The sequence below is a fragment of the Corvus brachyrhynchos genome, unplaced genomic scaffold (genome assembly GCF_000691975.1).
Source record: "Corvus brachyrhynchos isolate BGI_N302 unplaced genomic scaffold, ASM69197v1 scaffold43, whole genome shotgun sequence".
Classification (NCBI taxonomy): domain Eukaryota; kingdom Metazoa; phylum Chordata; class Aves; order Passeriformes; family Corvidae; genus Corvus; species Corvus brachyrhynchos.
In genome coordinates, this window is record NW_008237353.1 from 2,931,181 (window position 1) to 2,954,669 (window position 23,489).

The 23,489-nt window shown below is 38.4% G+C and overlaps 1 protein-coding gene and 1 long non-coding RNA gene across 2 annotated transcripts in view; both read left to right on the forward strand.

The window, feature by feature from the left end:
* MCUR1 (mitochondrial calcium uniporter regulator 1) overlaps positions 1 to 16,196 on the forward strand; it is a 16,688-nt gene extending 492 nt beyond the window's left edge. Inside the window, exons 2-10 of the mRNA XM_017730633.1 lie at positions 140 to 238; positions 1,078 to 1,191; positions 2,645 to 2,748; positions 4,855 to 4,956; positions 6,617 to 6,658; positions 8,370 to 8,441; positions 11,930 to 11,983; positions 13,311 to 13,425; positions 14,733 to 16,196. Of these exons, the coding sequence (XP_017586122.1) occupies positions 140 to 238; positions 1,078 to 1,191; positions 2,645 to 2,748; positions 4,855 to 4,956; positions 6,617 to 6,658; positions 8,370 to 8,441; positions 11,930 to 11,983; positions 13,311 to 13,425; positions 14,733 to 14,788 (758 nt within the window). The 3' untranslated portion in view covers positions 14,789 to 16,196. The remainder of the gene's footprint in view (positions 1 to 139; positions 239 to 1,077; positions 1,192 to 2,644; positions 2,749 to 4,854; positions 4,957 to 6,616; positions 6,659 to 8,369; positions 8,442 to 11,929; positions 11,984 to 13,310; positions 13,426 to 14,732) is intronic.
* Positions 16,197 to 16,269: 73 nt separating this feature from the next.
* LOC108445825 overlaps positions 16,270 to 23,489 on the forward strand; it is a 17,163-nt gene continuing 9,943 nt past the window's right edge. The window contains exon 1 of the long non-coding RNA XR_001860809.1: positions 16,270 to 18,395. This is a non-coding gene — a long non-coding RNA (uncharacterized LOC108445825). The remainder of the gene's footprint in view (positions 18,396 to 23,489) is intronic.

The following is a 23,489-nucleotide window of genomic DNA, read 5'->3' on the forward strand; positions in this document are numbered from 1 at the left end:
CGCCGCGGGGAGCGGGGTGAGCCTCTGGGAGTGAAGTGTCCTGAGAGCACAGAGAGCTCGGGCAGTGGGCATGGAGAAGGGTCTGAAGCGCAGGTCCCATGCGGAGCAGCTGAAGGAGTTGGGGCTGTTTAGTCTGGAGGAAAGGAGGCTCAGGGGGGACCTTATCGCTCTCTACAGCTACTCGAAAGGAGAGGGTTGCAAAGGGCAGGTCGGCCTCTTCGAGACAACCAGCGACAGGGTAAGAGGACGTAGCCTCAAGCTGCGCCAGGGGAGGTTTAGGTTGGACATTAGGAAGAATATCTTCACAGAAAAGGTGACTGGACTCTGGAATGGGCTGCCCAGGGAGGTGGTGGAGTCACCGTCCCCAGAGGTGTTTAAGGAAAGACTGGACGTGGCACTCAGTGCCATGGTCTGGTTGACAAGGTGGTGCTCGCTCGTAGGTTGGACTCGATGATCGCAAAGGTCTTTTCCAACCTAATTGATTCTCAGATTCTGCCTCTTGGCGACTCACCTCATGCCCCACCTCACGTTAATTCTGTCAGGGTGCTTTATACACTACATATTCCTGTGGAAACAACGCACTGTCTTAGATCGGCATTCAATGTTGAAAGTGTTTTCTGCAAAAACAATAAATGGCAAATTGTGAGCCATTACTTTTTTTTTCTAAATGGCAAGTGATGAAGGTTCACTTCTTTAACAAAGAAGGGACAGAGTGTGTGGATTTAGCCCTCACAGCTTTGAAGTGCTCACAAGTCCCATCTGCTGAGGTGATTCCAGTAAAGGAACCAGATGCAGGACCCTGTCACTTGGTGGGATTTTTCCCAGAACACTGTATTCATGGAGAGCATCTTGTAAGGACAGCAGTAGTGTAGTGTCCTGTTTTCTAGCTCTTGCACATAGAATTTATTGGTCAAATGTCTTTTGACTTCCAAGCAGGCTGTGTGGTAATCTCAACACAGAGTATTTTGTCATTAAGTGAAAAACATTCTGGGTAGTAGGGAAACTCCTGGAAAGCAAACATGTTGATAAAATAGTCTTAAGAAATAACTTTAATTTTGTTTTGGTTTTTTTTTCCAGATGTAAGCATCTCTGTGTCGTCATCTCTACAAAGCAAAGAGAATATTTCCTTACTGGGAAATAGGAGGCTTTATTTTGACACTCATGCGCTGGTATGCCTCTTGGAAGCAAATGGTAATTTGTTTGAACAAAGTAACTACTTTTAGTGTCTTTCATGAGTGTTTTTTTAGTTTACAAAGTTTGTTACTTTTCCTTGACATGTAGTGTTATATCTTGTTTCTGATGGATCTTTTGGGGCTTATCTATATACTAGGTAAGGACATACAGGGTTTTCTTTCAAAAAGGAAACAGTGAGCCTATATAACTTTGTTTGGAATTATTTATTACCATATTGGTAGTTACAAATGCTAAGAAAAAAATGAAATTTTAAGAACTGAGAGCAAAAAACTCCAGAGTTTTCAAGATAGTGGTTTAAAATGTATTAATTGGATTCCTTCATATGTAGTATATTGCACCTTGAATATGCATCAGTGTGTTACAATCAGATGGAATACAGGCTACTTTGTACAGTGCAGCTTTTAGGATAGAGCATAGGATTCTCTATAAAACAGTATTATGCTAAAATATAGATAGGGGAATAGATTATTTTGGATTCAATGCTGAGGTGGGAGAGGTACCCTAAAGTGAAGCTCAGTATACTGAAGAGTCTTGTAATAGCTCTCCATTCCTAAAACAGAGAGGTCCTAGTCCCCTTCCCCCTGCCAGGTGGTTTCTTCTTTTTCCATGTGCCAGGAACTTCTTAGGAAACTCTCCAACCCTTTTGCTTGGTTGATATTCTGAGACACTAATTTAATGAGCTGCTGGCTCAATTGAGTGAGCACAGGTCAGAGTGTCAAAAGGAAGGATAAGTGGAGAGGGAGCCTTTTGGTGGTAGTAAACTTTTATATCAGCTCAGCTGTTGAAAGTGACTTGCTCTCAGCTGTGCTCGCTGATGCTGAACTGCTGGTTAGTTTGAAATAATCATGCTTTTGAAAGTGTTTCTTTTCATAATGATTAACTCTTGTTCGTGATATTTTTACTCCTACATTATGAGGGTGGAAAAGATGAAGGTATATTTTAGGGACAGTGTTTTACTATAGTTTCCAGTACATTCAGTTTAAAAATTTTCTGATAAGCACTCAGAAGCTGGCAGACCTAAAATCAGGGCAGTTGGCTTTGTTTTTAGTTGTTGAGTTTTGTACATCTTCAGTGGTACTGAAGTTTTATAGTATAATGAAGTAAGTATCTGCTTTTCAGAGTCAGAATTCTTGCTTGCTCGTGGAGATAACCACATGTGAGAGGTGACATTCCACAGTAACTCTAGAAAACTCCCTGTTTATCCTTCTGATAGTATAACAGTGCTGCACTACAGAAGCAGTCATCCTATGTCACAGACTTAGTTTTGGTGTGGGGAAACTTGGAGGTACTGACTGTGTTCTTTTGTTAGTGCTGGATCAAGAGGTCTGTGTTTTATTATCTTTCATAACTGACATTTGTTGTAATTTGGTGCTGAGTATCAGCAAGTGGTGTTTCTGTAAACTGTCCAGATTTGGATCTCTGTCTGAATGTCGCATTTTGTTTCGCTTAGGGTTCACTACTCAGCAGTCGGAGGTCATTGTATCTGCATTAGTGAAAATCATGAACACCAACCTGGATATGGTTTACAAGGACATGGTCACCAAAGTACAGCAGGTTAGATCAGAGGCAGTGGTGGAGTTAAAGTAAATTAAAGCCTTGTATGCCTGCTAATGAAATATGTGTTGCTATTTGTTACCGTTAGACACTGCATTTTAAAAGTTTGAAGGTGAAGAGAAAACATTCCTCTGCATCTATTGACTGGTTCATTTTGTCTTGAGTTTATCAGATAGTTACCAAAGTGTTGTGACGGACCTTGAGATTTTAGTACTGTGGGTTGGTATGCAAACCACAAGTAGTTTTTTAGTTTCAACCTTACAGTATGACACAGAGTTACTGAGAAGGCTTAGGCAGGCATAAGAGGTATTCAATGCATGGATTTTAATTTCTACATGTATTCTTTTGTAGACTTGTAACAAGGAAGTACAGATCCACTCAATTATTTACCACCCTGTTATGTGGGACTTTTTTATTTATCTCTATGTCTCACAGTGACATTTTGTTGTATTAGAATCGAGCTGAAGTACAACCGCTGGGGCTGCTCTGTGAGCCTGGGGTTCCCAGTCCCAGGTCACCTTCTGAACTCAAGTAGTAACTTGTTTCATAGTAACAAGGCTGCTGTTTTGAGACATGAGAAAACAGCAGCTGCTGTGCCTGTAGTATAATAGTCTTGGCAGAAGGGTATCTCATTAAAAAGTGGAATACTGCAAAAGTGGATTTTGTGCCACTTTCCATCCAGGGAGGTTTCAGGCCATCCTTACTAGCATTTAGATTGTAGGCAGACCAGATGTGGGAGTCCTTCATCCTCTTGTGCTGAATTTGTTCCACAGTCACTCAGAGAATGCCATGTCAAAGGGTCCTTTTCTCCCATGGTTAGCTGTATTTTACAATAAACAGCCTCAGCCTCCTTCTGTGCCTAGCTTTTTTTAATGAATGTTGTTTTGTGTTGAGTTTAATGTTGCTACTGGTAGTGGAAGTTTTCTGAGACTGTTAGATTTGACCCTCAGGTGACTTTCTGCCATTAAGATGCAATGTGTAGGTTTGTATGGCAGCTCGGGAAGTGTGTGTGCCATCAACACTGGGCCACATGATAAATCTGTACTTCCTATAGTCTTTGCACAAGGGCTTCTGCAGAAAGAGAACAGAGAATTGGAAGAAAGATACGGAATGTTGTGGATGAGCTATTATCAAAGTATTACCTTGGTTAGATAAAACCTTAGGGTAAAACAGATATGCATGTGTGTGTATGTATAGACATGAAGAGGAGAAAGAATATGGAAGATTCTGGTCTCTGTTTGCTGAGTCCACTGAGGAGAAGAGAGAACAAGAGCAATCTGGAGACACTGAGGAGTAAGAAAAGAGGTGTCCATGCAATACTCTTTCTGTAGACTTTTTGTAATGTGTCCAGACCACTGACCCATTTTTTTTAGTCTTGTGGTCAGGTAGCCTGGAGAGGCAACTTTAGATGCTACTTCAAAATAAAATGCTGCAAGGTAGAATAGCATTTTGTGACAAAACTGAAGCTAGAGTGCTGTGTCAGGTTTGTAGGGTCTTAGTCCAGAACCAAAAGCAAGGGACTACTTACTGGAGGAAGATCTTTAGTAGAGCAGGCAGTTGCTATTTGCACGTGTGGGTAGTGTAGGACCTAGAACAATGTCTACAGACTTTTCCATTCTTGAAAGTTGCAGAGAATTCTTGTTTGTCTTCTGTCAGTTCAGTGTAATGGACCTAGAAGAGCAATTCAAAGCATCAGTGCGTGATTCTGAGTAGTGAGGCAGAGTGACTTCCTTGCCGGGAGAGGCAAAAAAGGAGGTAATTACAGAAGAGTATAGTTGTGCTAAGGAATTTTGGATTGAAGGCCAGCTTTCCTCATTTGGCTCAGAGACAGCTGAGCCAAAAGCAAATGTTTCCTAGGTTAATAATTGAATTATTCTGGTCTGTGTTAGCACTGCCAGTTTTGTCAGACATTACCAACGTTTGAGCCTAACTTGCTTATTTTGTCACTGTCACTCTATCTTGCTTTCTGAAACTTGGATAATCAATCTGAAATTGCTGAATTAAAAATTTCAGGGTACCAAAATAGTCTTTCATATTTGTAGGCACAGATGAGAAAAAGCATGATAGTTGTGATATGTTCTGAGATTCTTCTTCCATCTTTTAAAGGAAATTGCACTTCAGCAAGTAATGTCCCATATTGGTGGTGTGAAAAAGGACATGATTATTTTGGAAAAAAGTGAATTTTCAGCACTTCGCTCAGAAAACGAGGTAAAAGTCACTGTCTTGGAAAGTGCTACTCTAGAACTTGCCTTTGTTTTTTTTTTTCCTAATGATGTAGAAAAGCATCTTGTACCTAAGGAGATGACTGGGGCTGGGATTGTTTGGTGGCCATTCACTAGTGGGGTCCCTCAGGGGTCTGTGCTGGGGCCAGTTCTGTTCAATATTTTTATTGGTTACACGGATGAGGGTACTGAGTCTTTCATTAGTTAATTTGCGGATGACACTAAGCTGGGAGCATGTGTCAATCTGCTGGAAGGTAGGAGAGCTCTGCAGAGGGACCTGGAATGGTTGGATGGGTGGGCAGAGTCCAATAGGATGAAGTTTAGTAAGTCCAAGTGCCGAGTCCTGTGTTTTGGCCACAGTAACCCCCTGCAACATTACAGGCTGGAGGCGGTGTGGCTGGACAGTGCCCAGGTGGAAAGGGACCTGGGGGTATTGGTCAACAGCCGATTAAACATGAGCCAGCAGTGTGCCCTGGTGGCCAAGAAGGCCAAGGGCATTCTGGACTGTGTCAAAAACAGGGTGGCCAGCAGGACCAGGAAAATCATTCTTCCCCTGTACTCGGCACTAGTGAGGCCGCACCTTGAGTGCTGTGTCCAGTTCTGGACCCCTGAGTTCAGGAAGGATGTTGAGATGCTTGAACGCGTCCAGAGGAGGGCAACAAGGCTGGTGAGGGGCTTGGAACACAAGCCCTATGAGGAACGACTGAGGGAGCCGGGGTTGTTTAGCCTGGAGAAAAGGAGACTCAGGGGCGACCTTATCACTCTCTACAACTTCCTGAAAGGTGGTTGTAGTCAGGTGGGGGGTGGTCTCTTTCTCCAGGCAGCAGCTGATAGAACGAGAGGACACAGTCTTAAGCTGTGCCAAGGGAAATAGAGGTTGGATATTAGGAAAACATTTTTTGAAGTACTGGAATTGTCTGCCCGGGGAGGTGGTGGAATCACCATCCCTGGATGTGTTTAAAAAAGATGGGTTGTGGCACTCAGTGCCATGGTTTAGTTGAGGTGTTAGGGCATGGGTTGGACTCGATGATCTCAGAGGTCTCTTCCATCCTGGTGATTCTGTGATTTAATGACCTTGTTGACAGTGCAGAGCAGAGGGCACCTTCAGCAAGTCTGCAGATGATCCAAAGCTGGGAGTAGCAGCTGATACATTAGGCAGTTGTGGTGCCATTCATGGGAATATCAACAAGCTAGGAAAATGGAATGACAGCAATCAAATGAAGTTGAATGAATGGAAATGCCCAGTCCTGTCTCTGGGAATACCCTCAGCCACCAGGACAGGCTGGGGGTAACCAAAGGGAAAGCAGCTTGGCAGGAAGGGCCTGGGTGGACAGCAAGTTGACCATGAGCCAGTGATGAGTCCTTGTGGCAAAAGCAGCCAATGGCCTCCTGGGCTATATTAGGAGGGCTGCCAGTGGGACACTGCTAATTTCTGCCTTGTGCTGTTGTTTGGAAGGGCACAGTACTGAGTAAACAGGCATGTGTATTCATCGCATACTGAGGACATAGAATAGTGCTTGGTTTGCCTGCCTTTTCATATTATGGATTATAGTCACTATTACTGATCATGCAAATTCAGTAGATTTCTAGATAGTGTGGTTTTATATACAGTAATAAAGTCTACAATTTTTTTTGTACTCTCACAGAAAATAAAACTTGAACTCCAACAGATGAAGAAGCAAGTCATGGTAAGATACCGTACCAATATAATTAAGAATTAACACCTGTCTAATTAGCTGGAAAAAATACAAAGTGTTCCTTTCAGAATTTTATTTTCTAAGCTGTGCTTAATTGTTATGATACATGTGATACTGAAATTGCTGTTGACAGTACAGTGTGGGCTGCAGCAAAGGCACTTTCATGCATACTTCATTTATGGGGACAGGAAACTGTGACTAGTACAAGAGGTGAACCAAAATATAACTGATGATATTTTTACTTATATGTCCTTAATTTAGATTCAGAAAGTAGCTGCTGTGTCACAGTTAAGGCTGAGTGAAGTTCTGCATTTAGGGCTGCCTGTACATTAAAGATGCAGCATACATTTAAAATTATAGTACTTACTAATTGTGGGAGTTTGATTGCTCAGTTTGGTGATTTTTTGTTTCTTTTTTCTCTGAAGGCTTACCTGTTACCTGTCCAGAATTTAAAACAGTCAACAAATGTAACAATTTAAAATGGGTTTTTAAGGCCACCAAGTTTGGGACCATTATGTTTGGTCCTGTTTGTTTGGGAGCAAATGACCATTGCACGAAAACAGGCTCTGTGTAGAAAACTTATTTTAAAATACATTTGGCATCTAATTTTTGAATTGTAACTTATTTTATGCCTTCAGTTGCATGTAAATGCGTTAGTGTAATCCACTGGTAGAGAGCATCAAGGATCTGAGTCATCTTTTCTCAAAAGCTAGATGTCTTCATAGTTTACTTTTAACTGTAAATTTAATTCTCACAAGGGCAGGTTGTTCTATGCTTGCTCAAAAAGACACAATGTAAATTTTCAAGGAAAAATATTTCTATTTTTTTCTTTATCAAACTGTAATGTATTCTGTTGCAATGACAACTAATGATAAACCAATTAAAAGTTCAAAATTCAAGCATAGAAATTGAGTCTAATTATTGTTAATGCTAACCTAATGAGTTGGCATTGGCCTACTTGAGAAATGCTTACTTGGTTCTAGCAGTAGAATCTCCCAGAGCATCAGCAGTCTTTTGCTTCTCCCACATATTCATCTGATCAGCAGTTTGCTGCATGACAAACTGTCAGCTGGCTGAAATTCCTGCCAGGAGGTTGCATTAAAATGGCAGCTGTCACCGGGAAAAGCAGGAGTAGCTCACAGCTATTGATAAAGTCAAATGCAAGTGTATAACTTAATGGTAGTTTTAAGAAGTTAGGTGTATAAAAATGTAAATAAAAGTTTCCTGACTTTTAAAATGTCTGTAGCTTTTTCTGAAAACCCTAGATGTAGTCTTTGGAAACAGATTTTCTTTTACATTGGAAGGTGAGAAACTGCTTTGAAAGTTATTTTGTGCATCAAGATTGCTTTGTGGAAGAAATCCAACTTACCGGTGTAGCCAGGCATGTGTTTCTAGATATCAGAGAGAGTTACAGGGTATATGAAACATGCTCTGCATTTATAGAAGGATGTGCTCTCAGTTAAGTGCTGTTCTCAGGGTTAAAAGTAATTTCTAGTTTTTGATTTTGAGATCCAATTCATACTATAGAACATCATATTTCCCAGGCGAAGAATAGAAATACTTCTGAAAATTATATACATTAATTGGAGAGAAGCTCAATTCATGAGATACATACATAAAGATACAATATATTTGTCTAATTCTTTCTGCTTATGACTAAACAGAAAACCTTACCTGCTGCTTTATCAATTTTTTCCATTAGGATGAAATTACCAAAGTTCGTGCAGATAACAAGTTAAACCTAAACCTAGAGAAGAGCAGAGTAAAAGAACTGGTAAGTTTTGGTTACTTTCTTTTAGAAACATCTCAATACTGAGTAATCTCCAAATTTGGGTAAAAGCATCTTACCCAAAGAGCATTTTCATACTAACCTATTGCATCACTCAGCTTCAAGATGGTATTGATCCAAGTTAGTCATCCTTATGCTGGTATATGCAAGGTGCCATGTTTGGGTATGTATGTTTTCCTTATTTTAATCTTGTTCTAATATCAGGATTAACATATTACACTTAAATATATTAGATATTTAATCTAATATGCTGACTAGCTGCCTAGAGGGTTTTCTATTTTATTAGTATATCTCTTTCTCTATTTTCACACTTAATAAACATTTTAACTTAATTCAACATTTTGTTGAATCATCATTGAAAATATTTCATTTCCCTGTATCTAGTTTGTCAGGAAATACCTATTGTGGAACTAGTTGTAGTTTTAATTGTAAGTTATCCTCGTTCATACTGGTTTTGAGCTTTGAAATACCTGGCAGATCTGAATTGATGTAATCTTAAATTAGGATAATGTAGATGTAAAATTAGAAGATTAACAAGTTTTTGCATTATACACAGCACTCTAAACAGAGTTCTGTTCTCATAGATGTTTTTTCCAGTAGCTTTTATGATCTCAGTGAAATGGCATCTTCTAAATTGAAGGATCTTTTAATGACTTTTTCTGTATTATTATTATTTCTTACTCAGTCCTTTTTCCCAGGTGCATCATAAAGATGTAATATTTATCTTCAATCCAGGTAGTAAGAACTGTTCATGTAGATATCATTTATCTTCTGTGTGTGCCCCTAGAAGTTTTTCACAGTGATTAGTTTAGGTAACAGCTGTGTTGGTGATTCAGTATAATGACTAACAGTCTGTTAGCCTGTGGTAGATGCTTGAATAAAGTACAATTTGAGCAGGTACACTTCTTGTTTAAAGGTTAATACTTCATGCTAATGTTTTAAGAAAACATCATATGAAATGTAGTCATTGTGTATTTCATAAGATTTGCAATACTTTGGGTTTACAAAACCTATATGAAACCACTGCAGCAGTGATAAATTAGGCAGCAGTGTTTTCTTGTATATTCATGTAGGAATCTGGACTTTTGTCTATTGTGCAGAACACAACTTTATTTTGCCTCCCAGGAAAGGCAAACTGTGCACGTCAACTTTCTCTTTAAAAAGTTGACCAACTTTGTGGTCTGTTGTGCAACTATAATTTCATAGTTTCTATGGAGACTGCTCTTCTTTTTTTTCCTCCCCCCACCCCACCATTTAATTGCCAGCTCTGCAGTGTGTGAACAGAAAAGGAAAAAGGCAGCTGAATGGGGAGCAGGTTGTAGCACATATGCTGAGTTGGGGGAAAGACATAATCCAGTATTTTCTATAGTAGGCACAGCATCATTGTTATATTTACTTCAATTGTAATGTGACTATGGACTGAATACCCAGCTTTCTAAGAATAAAACTCAGGATAATTGAGGGTTACTGTGCATTCTTACTAAGTTACTTTTCAGAAGAGAAATGTCCAAAGTTTTAATTGTTTTAACTTGAAGCAATAAGTAAAATGTTCTTATCCTTCATTTTTACATGGAAAAAGTGCTGAAAGAGAATTTCACTTATGCTGGCAGTCTCATGTTTCAAACTCCAAATGCTTTATCTTTTATTTTTTGTAGTTTATTATCTTACAGCTTTATTTCTCAGAGAATCCTACATTGCTTAGTGCACATCTTTTTATGCTGCGACTTATATCTTCAGTGTACAGATGTGATTTAAAAATGTGAAGTACAGTACAAAAATTTATATATATTCATGTGTTCATGCATCACAGTGCCTCTAAATTTGCTGTTAAAAAACTCAAGATGTATCTGACAAAACTGAATTTTTTCTGCACTGTGAAAAAGCGGACTTCAGGCGAAATCTCCCTGTTGAATTGCAGAGGGGGAGATTTAGCCTTGTCCTTCCTTCTTTTGTTTCTATGCACTGTTTATGTTGTTGTTACAGACATGGTGATGGCTTGCAGTAAAATGTCAATTTCACTGTCTTAAACCTAAGATTAAAATCCTTGGGTCTGACCTAGAGAGTCCTAGACACAAAACAAAACTTTAAGAAACATCCAGAAAGAAGCTCGTAGAATATAAATAATTCAGAAGATGTGTATTTGGCTAACTGCACGTATTTAAATAAAACAGACAAACTATTTCAGTCCATAAAATTATTTTAATTCTCATGGTTCTTTTGGTACTGATCAATTCATTAATGTGAGGTCCAATTCTTGCATTTCTACCCAAACATAATTTTGATTAGATTATTTTATAAATACTCTGGCATCTTGACACTTTCAAAAATGGAGATTTATATAAAATATCTGAATTTCTTTTTTTATCCTTCTCTTCATTTTGCAGAATCTAGTGACTCTTTCATTAATTGTAGACATGCTGTTATTTGTTTTTATGTAGTTTTCTACATTTGTAGCAGCCTGCTATCTTTTAACTTCAACTTGAGATCAGTCAAAAGTCCAAACAGAGCTCTAGATCTTTAAGGAGTGTTTTTCAGTGCTGAGGCATTTCTGTAGATTAATCTGATTTTAATGTTAAAATGAAATAAGCTTCCAGAGTGACAGAAAAATAAGGTGACTTTCCACATGGGAATGTGAATAGGTAAGGTTATTGCTGTTTAACTCAGGATTCTGAGATGGTTGCCTGATGACCTTAGTACTCTTCACTGGAGACTGGTGCTTTATCCATTGTCTATGAATAATTTAATTGCTCCAGTAGTGGGGCAGGAACCATTATAGGTGTCAAGGTAAATCAAGCCTGTTCATGAGTCAGAAAGGTAACCTGCTTTAAAGGCATGCTTCCTTATTTTGGATTTAACTTTTCCTTGAACCCAAATAGCCATAACTTAAAAATAAGCCACAACTTCTGATGATCCCTAAACAAAAGGCTTCATGTGTGATACAAATGTTCTGTTTTTGACAAATACACCATGAAATGGCAGAGGTCAGAACAATTCGAATTTTGAGTGCATACAGTGCTGGCTAAACATTTCGTTAATAACTGAGTTTGATGTGATTTAAAAGTGTTCTCCCCTTCCTGAAGGCAGCAGATGGTTGTGTCTTGGTTGTGCTTGTATGCTCAATGGATTAGTCAACTGTTCCAGAGTTACTGCTCAGAGTCATAGGTCCTTGTTTTTCAGAAATGCAAATCTGCCAGCCTTTCTTCCAGCTGCTTACTAATATATACAGTCTTTGTGAAAGGTGGGTGTCTGAAGAACTTGTTGCACTTCACATTTCTGAAGTGTGCTTTTCAAAAGGACAGCAGGTACCCTACAATGCTGTCTGCCAAGTGCTGCCAGGCAATAATCTTGTCCAGATTATGTGTTCTACGTAATTTGGAAACAGAGAAACATGTTTTTAAGTGGGGAAAAAAAAAAAAAAAGGAAAAAAAGTTTAAGGACAGTATCATGTTTAACTTTTTTTTCCCCTCTTCTAGTATTCACTTAATGAAAGAAAACTACTTGAAATGAGGACAGAAATAGTGGAATTGGTAAGAACTTACAAACTTTTTAGTGGGGAAAAAAAAAAAAAAAGGAAAAAAAGTTTAAGGACAGTATCATGTTTAACTTTTTTTTCCCCTCTTCTAGTATTCACTTAATGAAAGAAAACTACTTGAAATGAGGACAGAAATAGTGGAATTGGTAAGAACTTAGTAGCTGATTATAACACAGCAAATCTTTTTGTACTTGTGTTATAGACCTGGTATCCTTTATGGACTTGGTGATGTCCTTATGCACTTTAACTTAAGTGTCTACAGAATAAAAATTCATGTATATTATTAGACCCTCTGCATGTATATATAAGCTGTTCAGTAGTCACTTTATTTTGAAACCACATGCATGTAGTATTTTCTGTAAATGAAATTCCACTCATAGCGTGAAATTAATTCTTTCCGCCACGTTCAGAGAGAAACTCATTGCTAGACCGATTTGCCTTCATTTTAGAGGAGGTTTTTACCAAGCACTGCTACTTCTCTTTGTTTCCTTTCTGTAGTTTAGGGAATTATCCTTATGAAGTCATCTAGCAGTAAATCATTAACTGATTCACAATGTTTCAGTAGTGCTGATCTGAAACTATCAGCAACTCAGCAGCTGTTCTCAGTTTACAAGTTGGATTTTTCAGTCTCTTCTGTAGTAATTCTATCCCATATTTTTTAGCAGAAGTCCTGTCTTCTATCATAATCAAATTCTGAATTTGTAGCTGGTTTTGTGGTAAAACTCATTGCAAGACAAAGACGTGCTTTCCTACAACAGAAGACCAATTCTCAGTTTTTAAATGATCCATAAATCTCTCTGCTCCAGTATGATTTTGTCATGAGAGGCTCTTAGGCTTCTCAATAGCTCTTACAATTGAGCAGTGACTTTAGTCAGTGGGCTGAATGACAGATTGAAGTTAATGTTTATGCTGTTAGATTGAGATAAGAAGGCATCCAGTTCTGCCAGTTTCTGGATTACTTGTTAAGGAACATGTAATCACATACATTTCCTGAGTTCACCAAATTACTCAATTCCTTGGATATAAGCAGCTAAGAAGGAACTTCTTCTCTTTGAATAAGGTCTGTATTATCTCAATTGGTTAGAGCATGATGCTAATGACACCAAGGTTGTGGACTCCATCCCTGTACAGGCCATTCACTTCAGAGCTGGACTTATCTTTGTGGATCCCTTCCAACTCAGAATATTCTGTAACTTCTGTGAGAATCCAAATTAACATGCATTTAAGGAGGAAGCAAAAATACAACTTGAAGGGATGGGTTAAATTTCTAAATAAACTAGGAAGTGTTCAAATTGCATAATTTTGTGGCTTTTGCTTTTTAGCATGCACAACAAGACCGAGCTCTGACCCAAACAGACAGAAAAATAGATACAGAAGTTGCAGATCTGAAAACAATGCTCGAATCACACAAACTTGATAATATTAAATACTTAGCAGGTAAGGAATCTGGGGTTTGTCTCTGATGGTGAAACTGCCAAACACTGTTAAATATTTGGCAAACTCTCAATTGACTCTATTCATAAAGGCCCTGATTAAAAAAAACCCAAACAAACAAAATTGAAATAGTCTTAGGCAAGATTAGCAGCCTTATTTCTGTACTTAACACACAGTTTTCTGTGATACACAACTTTATTTTGCATGGGCTTATTTCAGGTTTTTGCCCTTCTTTATACTGTTAATAATAATGTGTGTGAGAAATTTAAATGACTGCCTGTTAACAAGGACCAAAAAGTTCTTCTGTGCCTGACTTAATTTATGTAAGCAGCCTGCTTTGTGCCTTACTTCTTCATCCATCTGATGGAGATCTATGTGCAGAAAGGAACATTTCAGCTTTTCTGACTGTTCAAGGCCACATATTCTTTAAACTTGCATATTTACAGAAGTGCTTGGAGAAAATATTATGTATGTGTGCCTACTATTGCCCTAGGTAACTTTAATATTTTGACATTTTAGTACTGAGCGTGCAGTACTATTAAATGAGGTTTGCGGTAGAAAATTATTATTCTTCTGATTTAGATTTTCTGATTATTTTTTCACGGTGGGTTTTATCAAAAGTACAATCACATAAGCCTATTCATAGTACTATATTTCAGACAAATCTTTTAAAGAGAACCAGTAAAATGGAAAATAAAAGGTGCTTTATTAAAATGAGAGGAAATTCTTTTCCCTGCCATTCCTACTCAAAACCAAGTTGAACTCTAAATGGAAGAAAAAATAATTAAAAATCATTTGCATTGTGTTTGAAGTACTGCTGTTACAAATAAAGGCAAAAATATTTTGTGTGTATATCTTGAAAGAAAAATGTGATTTCATTTAAGTAGAAATTTTAAAATTGGAAAAGCCTTGTTAAAAATGGCTTCCGTTTATTTGTTTGCTAAGTACTTGTCTGTGATTTATTAATCCTGTTACTTATTTCCTCATTTTACATCTGTAACTTGCTATATTGATCTTTTTGGAATGGTAAGCAAGTAAGGGTTTCTTTCAGCCTTTTGATAGTTTTCCAGCATTCTCTTTTGTTTTTTTCTCTCCTTATTTGTCATTTTTATACTCTTCCTACCTTGAAATGGTTTGTTCTAAATGAAAAAACTTGATTTCTCACATGGGGGTGGGGTGGTTGTTGAACATTTAATATTGTAGTAAGAGGTGTACCTAGCTTTCTGAAGAGATGTTTGAGAGTTATTGATTTAATGTTATTTAATGTCAATATTAATGCCATTTTCCTCCCCATCTTTATTTTCTTTCAGGTTCAGTATTTACATGCCTTACTGTAGCACTGGGATTTTACCGTTTATGGATATAACAAAACGTGAATTTAAAGGGACTTCTTCGTCTGAGTTTCTGAAAAAAAGAAGTTTTTAATCATTGCCTGGATTTTAGCCAAATCGTGGCTGTTTTATTTATTATTTTATAAAGCAGACTGTGTTGAGAATGTAACCAAAGACGTGCCTAGAAACAAACTGTGCACATACCTTGCGTAGGTTGAACCTTACCTCTGACAGAAGCATTCTGCCGTTTCCCTCTGTTCTGAGCTGCAGGGCACCTGCTGCTGCCAAGTGTCCTGTATAGGCAAAGACTGGCATTCATGCCGGTCGAGTGGGCCTGCGTGCTGTAGAGAAAACCAATGGAATTATGTTCCTTTGCCTGCTCAGACACGCTGGCCAGACTCAGTTGCATGTATTGGAAGTATTGATGATTAGTGTAAAACTGAAGCTATGCATTCTGTGGCTTGGAGGCACTCTTGTATAAGTGGAGTTCGTGCTAATTGAATCATGCTTACTTCTCTCGCTCTAACACTTGTTCATACAGTTACTATGATCAAATATTTGTTTGGCTATTTCTGTAACACAGCTATCAGCTTGTTTTCCAGATGGCTGCCCAATCAGTTGTGTTCATGAACAAGTTCTGTGTAAAGATAGCAGTGTTCACTGCTAGTTTTGTTTGTAAGGTATTTGTAGAGATTTTTGTGACTAACTTGCCTTTGGTACACGTAAGTATCTGATACTCATTCCATATGCTAATTGCTAGACTTACCACTGTAACTGGAAGTTTGAAACACAGTAACATACACTAGTTAATCCAGAGTTAGTTGATACAAACTGTCTCAGGTGCTGCCTTCTTGATGCTTCTAGAAAGGAACGAGATTTTCAATGATGGTTATGAATCAGGCTCTCAGGCAAGAGAACTGCAACAGTCTTCTGGGGGTTTATTGTTTCATTTTTTAAAAAATCATGTTGATTCTTCAAATGTGGAACTCCGATAGTGATTATAATAACTGAAGCAGTAGTGGACACGTGTAAAGATGTTTAATCCAGTTCTGAACAAACTCACGTGAATCAGTAAGTGCCACTGAAAGCAGTGAAGAAAGATGTCCAGTGTATCCAGGTATCTGTCATTCTTCCACTGATGAAATGACTGCTTTAGCAGCAGAGCTGCCATCTGTGTTCCTTCAGTTAAGGGAAATTTCCCTTTCCTGCTTGCTCTTAGGAGGGGCGATCAGTTTATGCACTGGTAATAAATGCTGTTAGAGCACAATAATGGCTTTGCTTAATGAGTAAAGCTTTTTGGCTACTTTGTGCCTGTACTGTAATAACTATTTAACATTTTTGTGGTTGGAAGTGCCAACTTTGATCATGTGCAAGTGCAGAGGAAGAAATGGATGCTTGTAACAATACTGGTCTGAAATAAAGAATTTTGAATATTTCATAGAATATGATGAGTTTTCATTTTAAAAGCAACTTTTTGATTTGAAAATGGTCTCTTTGGTTGAAGGTAAGTCACTGCCCATAGCAAGTCTTTTAAGCTAAGAATTCACAAAGTCAACAGCCCTTCTAAGATGCTGAAGAGGAGTAACATAAGGAAAATTATTATTGTAGACTAACTTAACAGCCCCTCTAAATTAATTAATTTATACTCAAGAATTCCACTCTTTTGTTTAAAAATTATTTTCTATACTAAGTTACAGGTTTTGACACCTCAAATTAGATAAGCAATAATTCAGTTTTTAGAATGACTTTGCTATTGGTCTTATCTTCCCAAGGCAGATGGTTCTATATATGTCCATGCAATCAGTACACGTTGGCCTGCAGGCTTGTGCATCTGACAAATAGTTGCTAAAATAACTATTTAAGACTAATTTTAAATATAGGATCTATCCTGCTAAAAACAGATACTGTACAAATAAATTTCTATTTAGGGCAGGTGGAAGGAGGAAGTGAAAGATTATAGAGCACCAGCATCTTGGAATTACTGAGGTGTCAGCAAACCAGTACTTCTTGGTGAGTGTTTAAGCCAGGAATAAAGTAAATGTGTCGTTCAGGAAAAATACACTATAAATAGAACATAATTATTATCTCCTAGCCCATGAAGTCTTCAAGTGTTGTGTAAAAGCTTTTTACTCCGAGTCTGTGTGCACAGACGCAAAATCTCTCATTTCCTCTGTCTTTCTAACACTGTCTCATCATACATACCATGAGTATTTATTGGCATTCCAAAAATAAAGAAAATCCCTCCATATATTTCCAAACACAAATTTGACAGAGATTTAAACTCAAGGAATGAGCATTTTGGTACAGGTGAGAATATGTTATAGAATCACAGAATGGTTTGGGTTGGAAGGGACCATAAAAATCATCTAGTTCCAACCCCCCGCTGTGGACAGGGACGCCTCTCACTAGACCAGGTTGCTCCATGCCCCATCCAACCTGGCCTTGAACACTGCCAGGGATGGGGCATCCACAGCTTCTCTGGGCAACCTGTTCTGGTACCTCACCACCCTCACAGTAAAGAACTTCTTACTAATACCAACTCTAAACTGACCCTTTTTGAGTTTAAAGCCATCACCCTTTGTCCTGTCGCTATGTGCCTTTGTGAAAAGTCCCTCTCCAGCTTTCATTACAGAATATTTGCAGTTGCAAGGGACCCACAAGGATCGTCAAGTCCAACTCTTAGGTGAATGGTCTGGATGGGGATCAAACCCAAAACCTTGGCAGTACTAGCACCATGCTCTGACCAACTGACCTAATCCCATGTATCTGCCCATTTCTTGCCTGGCATAAAAAGAAATAAAAAAGGAATAAAAGAAAAAAAATCCAGAAATGTTAGATCTCTCAGGCTCTCTCCTTAAGTCAATTTGCAAGCTGAAGCTGAGCTCCAGCCCTAACTTGCTTTCAAGAAAAGTCCATTTTTATTGTGAGCATGTAAGAATAAGAGTCTGTCTATACTAGCACTAGTTGTGGGTTTTTCCTGAGAATTTCCCCATTTACATAGCAAAGACGGGATATTCTTTAAGAATTTTTTTTCCAGAGAAGGAAATTGAGAATCATTCCATTTGCTGGAAAACCTAAGTTGCACCAAAACTTCTTTGTGTTTTGCAGAACAAATTGAGATCCAGAGTTCTTACAAAATTGTATTTACTTGTGATACGTTAGTGGGAGTATCCTGAGTTTGTCTATTTTGCTTTCCTTCTTGTTTTCAAGTAAAAATCTGTAAGGGAGCAGTCTCCCTTTCACTGGTATGTATTAGACAAATTGTTTGCTTCAAATATTTTATTACTATTAAATCCCATGCAGTCTAGTCCCTTCTCTATTGGAAGTGTTGCTTGCATCATTCATTTCCCAGAATGTTGTAGAGTTGTACTTAAAACCACAAGCTGACAAATGGAAACATATTTTTAATGTAGATACGAAATCTGCTTCAATTTTACTAACCACAAATGTTTTCGTTTACTAGAATAACACTTCTCCTAGTTGTGAATGTTCACTTAAATGACCTTTCCAAAAATGGTGAAATCCTAGCTCCGAGCAGCTATTAAAAGTACCTTCAAGATGTTTTGAGTCATACTGCTTTAGTGGACTTTTCTCGTCTTACTCTTGCTACCATCTGCAGGCCTTTCCTGCGCAGGAAAGCTGGTGAGGTTTTTCACGTGGTTTGGGTTTTTTGGGTTTTTTCAATCAGCAAAGTTAGGTAAATTCCTGTAACTAGTTCTCTTGAACTACTGCAAGATGCGAACAAGACTTAGTTTTGCATCTCCTCATTGAGTTTTCAGGAATTAGGTAAACTACCTTTATTATGATTTCTAAAAATTATCAAAACTCTGCAGGACAATTTACTATTTAACAAAACTGCTATTTAAATTCTCTTTTCAAGGAGTAAGTACAAATAAAATTACTTTTTAATGGTTTAATATATTTTAAAATTATTTATTAGTTTGACGATGTTTTCTTTTTAATGGTTTTTCCTTTATTTATATGGACATAGAATTTAAAGGGTTTTTTGTTGTTGAGGTTTTTGTTGTTGGGTGTTGTTTATTTTTTTAATTTTAGAATAAAGATTTCTGTATAAACAATACATTTCCTTTAGTCTCTAAACAGAAAGTTCATTTACAATCAAATATGTGCCTGGAGTTTCGGGGTTCGCTTTAATAAGAAACAAATGCATACACCCATGGAGATAGATGGCCTGCTGTGACTTTGTTAGGAAAGCTTCCTTTGGCTTAGAACATATTTTTTACCCCATTGCCAAACATTTTAAAGCAGTAGTGTTGATTCTTTATTTTACACTTAAGTTCTCTGTCAGAGCAGTTGTCCCTTATCCTCAGCATGCAGTGTTGTAACTACATAAAGATCATAGAGGAAAACAGACAGTGTTTGCATAATGTTCCTTTGAAATCTGCCTGTTCCAAGGAAGAAGATTTTGGTTTCCTTGGGAGGGTGCCCAGCTGGTATCGAAAACAAAATACTGGAAATGAGTAACAAAATATTGCAGCAAATATCAACCTTGGGCCAATGTTTATCCCCGTAGTGAGGCATGTCAGTGTGGTGTAATATTTCAAATACCCCACATCCGATACGCACCCTGTCAAACTCTTAGAAGTTCATTAGGCTCCCCATTGTATTCTGAAGTTATATCAGCTTGATTCGAGTCATGAGTAATACTACTCGTGAACAGTCTCTTCTTGTTGCATGAGTAAAAATGTAGTGAGGGAAAAAAAGAAGGGTGGTATGTTGTTTTGATTGTGGTTTGTTTTTTTTCCCTGCGGGGAAGTGGCACATGTTCTGTGAGAACTTTAAACAGAGCTGTGTGGTACATGAATATAACAGTGGCATATTTATAGCAAGCAACTGAATTTGGTCAAATCAAGCTTGTATACAGGGCTCCAGGGTTTGCATCAGAACCGACAGAGACAGTAATAGTTGTCTTGGCAGGGGTGGGGAAGGGGAGCGGGGCAGGTTTCTCAGCATGAAGGGAAAACTCAGCATTTATACTGCTTACACTTTAATCTCCAGCATACTTTGGTCTTTCTCCGTTGTTAGAAATCCTGTAGTCCCCTTATGCAGGACTGTTGGCAATGCATGTTATTTCATGAATAGGCAGCTATTAAATGTGTCACTTTTGACTGTGATTTTGTGCAGAGTAATTTGTGTCACTCCAAGTCATTCTCTTCTCTTTATCCAGGATCAGTTTTCTTGTGGCAAAGGTATACTATGCTGTATACACTTACAAAGTTCTCCCAGTGATGCAAGAAATGAATAAATACAAAGGCACTTCTGAAGCTCTTTTTAAAGGCTACTTACCACAACCAGGTAGTGGCAGGAGATTTTAGAAATCTTTTATATGGTGGCTTTCAAAGAAGTCAATTCCATTGCCTCATGATTTACATGCAGAGTTCCCTTGTGTTCCTCAACTCTAGCTAAGCCAAGGACCTAACCACCTCTTGTCTGAGCTACCAAGCTCTTCACTGAGCATTTGAGACCAAATAAAGTGACAGGAGTGAGCCTATTCAAAGAGAATGACCTCTGCTGGTTTTCCGAAGAGACTGAGCATGCCTAGTGTGGATCTTGCATGTTTTACATTTTTGTTCAGTGGGGCTTTTTTAAGTAGTTGGTTACCTTGTTTCGTGTGTTACATTGCGCCACCACTCAGAAGGACTGAGCTCTGGGAAGCTTTTTAAGAACAAGCTCAAATTGTGTGCAAGTTGAGAGGGGGGAAGTGCAAAATACAGCTCACACTTCCAAAAGTCCATAGGAAAATTATTGCAGAGATGTTAGGTTTTTTTATACCCTCTAAAAATGAACCATGTTTAAAAATAAACCAAGATGATTTATTTCTTTAATCCTTCTAGCCACCTTCCAGTCTCTGCATTGCAGCATGCTCCTCTATGTGAATTGTTTCATTTTTAATAATCTGGTTGGTCATACCCAAACTACAGGTCTCAAAAAAAACTATGCTAAGATATTACTCTCTTTTTACTACAGTAAGGATGCATTCAAGACTTCAGCACATTTAACAATGTATTGTCTGGTGAGCTGCTTAAGCAGTTAACATGTCTTGTTTGCAACAGGGTCCCAGTTTGCCCTGAGGTATCAGACCACGCCTGACAAGTTATAAATTTGGTGATTCATAAGGTGCAGCTAACTGGGGGGTTGGGAATGTCTAAGGAAGGTAATCCTGTTTGATAAACAGTGGTAGTCATCAGCTAACAAAGCAAAAATATGCTCACTGTGAAACGTAAATGTTTAATAGAAACCTCATCTCCATTTACTTAAAGGCCAGATTTTTTAAAAGTATTTTCTTTCTCTGCTGTTGCCTAGCAGGAAAAAAGAAAAAAAATCCATGGCTCTGTACTTGGGCACTCTTACCTCATTTTCCTTTGCAGTTTCTATCTTCAAATTTTCAATATGTCATTTAATAAATTATTTTGGATTTTTTATATATGCCATTTGTAGTTTCAACACTGTTCTCAAGCTTTCTTGTTCCTGCCAGGTTGTATAGAGATTTGGAGGAGGCAGGGGGTGTTTTTCAGTGTGTTCTTAATGAGGGATTTAATGTATTTCTTAGTAAAACAGTGTTCAATGCATTGAAATATGACCAAAGGCTCCCTTGCAAGCCTTTACTTGTTGACTGAAGTTAAAGGCTTATTTATATGGAGGTTTCATATCAGCCTTCTGATTGATGCTTGTTTAAGTTTTTGTACAAATTGTATTTCAAGTAGCAATTTAAATATTTTTGTACACTGTTAGTACATCACTACATGCAGCAAAACCACAAGACCCTGAGGTACTCAAATATCTTTGAATAAAACAAGCCACTGGATCACATATAAACAGATCCAAATGTGGGGTGGGGGTAAATTGCAAGGTGCTAGAAGTCTGTGTACTGTATAAATATCTAAGATACCAAATAGATAAGACAGTAGCAACAGCGAAAGAAAACATAAGCAAAGCCAGTCTTTTCAGCCCATAAATGAAGATTAAGGCATGCAGCTCCTCTTTGCTCTTGGACAAAACCCAGCAATGGAGACAGGCAGTGGTTTAACAGCTGCCTTTGCAGCAAGTGTAGCTGCCTGTTCCTGTAACTGCTGGTAGCACTGTGTTAACCCAGAAATTTCTTTACTGTGAGGATGGTGAGGCACTGGAACAGGTTGCCCAGAAAAGCTGTGGATGCCCCATCCCTGGAAGTGCTCAAGGCCAGGGGGATGGGGCTCTGAGGAACCTGGTCTACTGAAAGGCGTCCCCATCCATGGCAGGTGTGTTGGCAACAGATGATCTTTAAGGTACCTTCCAACCCAACCACTCTGTGATTCTATTAAAATGGAGGATTATTTTGTGTACTTTCCTGCTGTCCTGGGATGAAGCACTTTATTACAAATAAGCGAAGGTTTATATAAACTGCATTAGACTTGGTGTGAAAATCGTAACTTTAACATGTGCTGGAGGTTGGCTGGTTTTTAGATCTTTTACCTATGTTGCTTTAGCATACTGTGTTTGGGTCCTGATTGCTAATGTCCAAAGGATGATTGTTCCTTGTTAGTTACCCCTTACTGAAGTAACAGCTGGGCTAAGGGATGTGGTGATTGTCTAAGTCAGAATGAGCTATAGCCGTGCTGGTGAGATTTCTGTAGAAAGATTAGAGATAGCCTATAAAAGGCCAAAACTAAGAAAAGTGAGTTGCTTCTTGAAGCACTGCCTCAGGGGGAGGAATACTTGAAATATATACAGAAAATGGAAGGGAAAAGCTCAAGAAATGGTAACATTAAAGAAGGCCTAGGACCAATAGCAGGAGCAAGTTAGTTGCTAAGTTACGAGGCCATTTTGGACAGCAGCTAAGGAGGCAAGGATTGTTTAACAGGTCTGTGGCGAATTTCCCATGTTCAGAGGTTATATGGAAGCATTAGCTCAGCATCAAATCATCACACACAGAGTACAGCAATTCTGTTACTGGGAAAGATACCTGCACTGCCAGGGAAAAGACTGCCTTGCTTTCCACGCCACATAGGGCTGGGAGAGCTGGGCAGCACCAGCCTTTATGCCTCACTCAGTCCCACACTCAGATGAGTCCCTCAAATTCCAGCTCCTCCTGGGATAATTATACAGGAAAATCCAGCTTTTGGGAGCAGGGAGGTAGTTCCTGACTGCTTTTCATAGCACTTCCTACCAGGTCTGCGTACACTTCAAACTTCTGCCTTCTCAGAAGAGATCCCAGCCTGCCTGAGGACAAGAAACAATGGCCCTTGGCATAATCTTTTCTGCAGTGGGGATGAAATAGAGCCATTAAATGATAAAAAGAGACTCTACTCTTTTGCTGGGATCCCAAGGGCTGAAGGGCTTTTCTCCCAGAATGGATTCTAGCATTTCCAAATACAAAGGATGGTGAATTCAGTAATGAGTCCCTACCTAGCCAGCATAATAGATTCACTCTATTTAAACCTTGTCCCAAGAGACCTGTATGTGGGTTGCTTTTTTTTTTTTTTTTTTTATTTGTGGTCTCTGCTACCACAGAGCTCAGATTGATGGAAGTAATCATCAAATATGTAACTGGCACTTGTGATGGAGATTGATAAATATGACTAAGTATAGCTCTGTATTACAGAGACTTTGTTCCTTGCAGTGATGCTGTGGACTGACACAGGCTGTTGCCAGAATCTTGATTTCATTCTTTTTGGTATGTGATAAATGTTAGTCAGCTAGACAGACTTATGAAGCCCCATTTGATCTGTATGACAA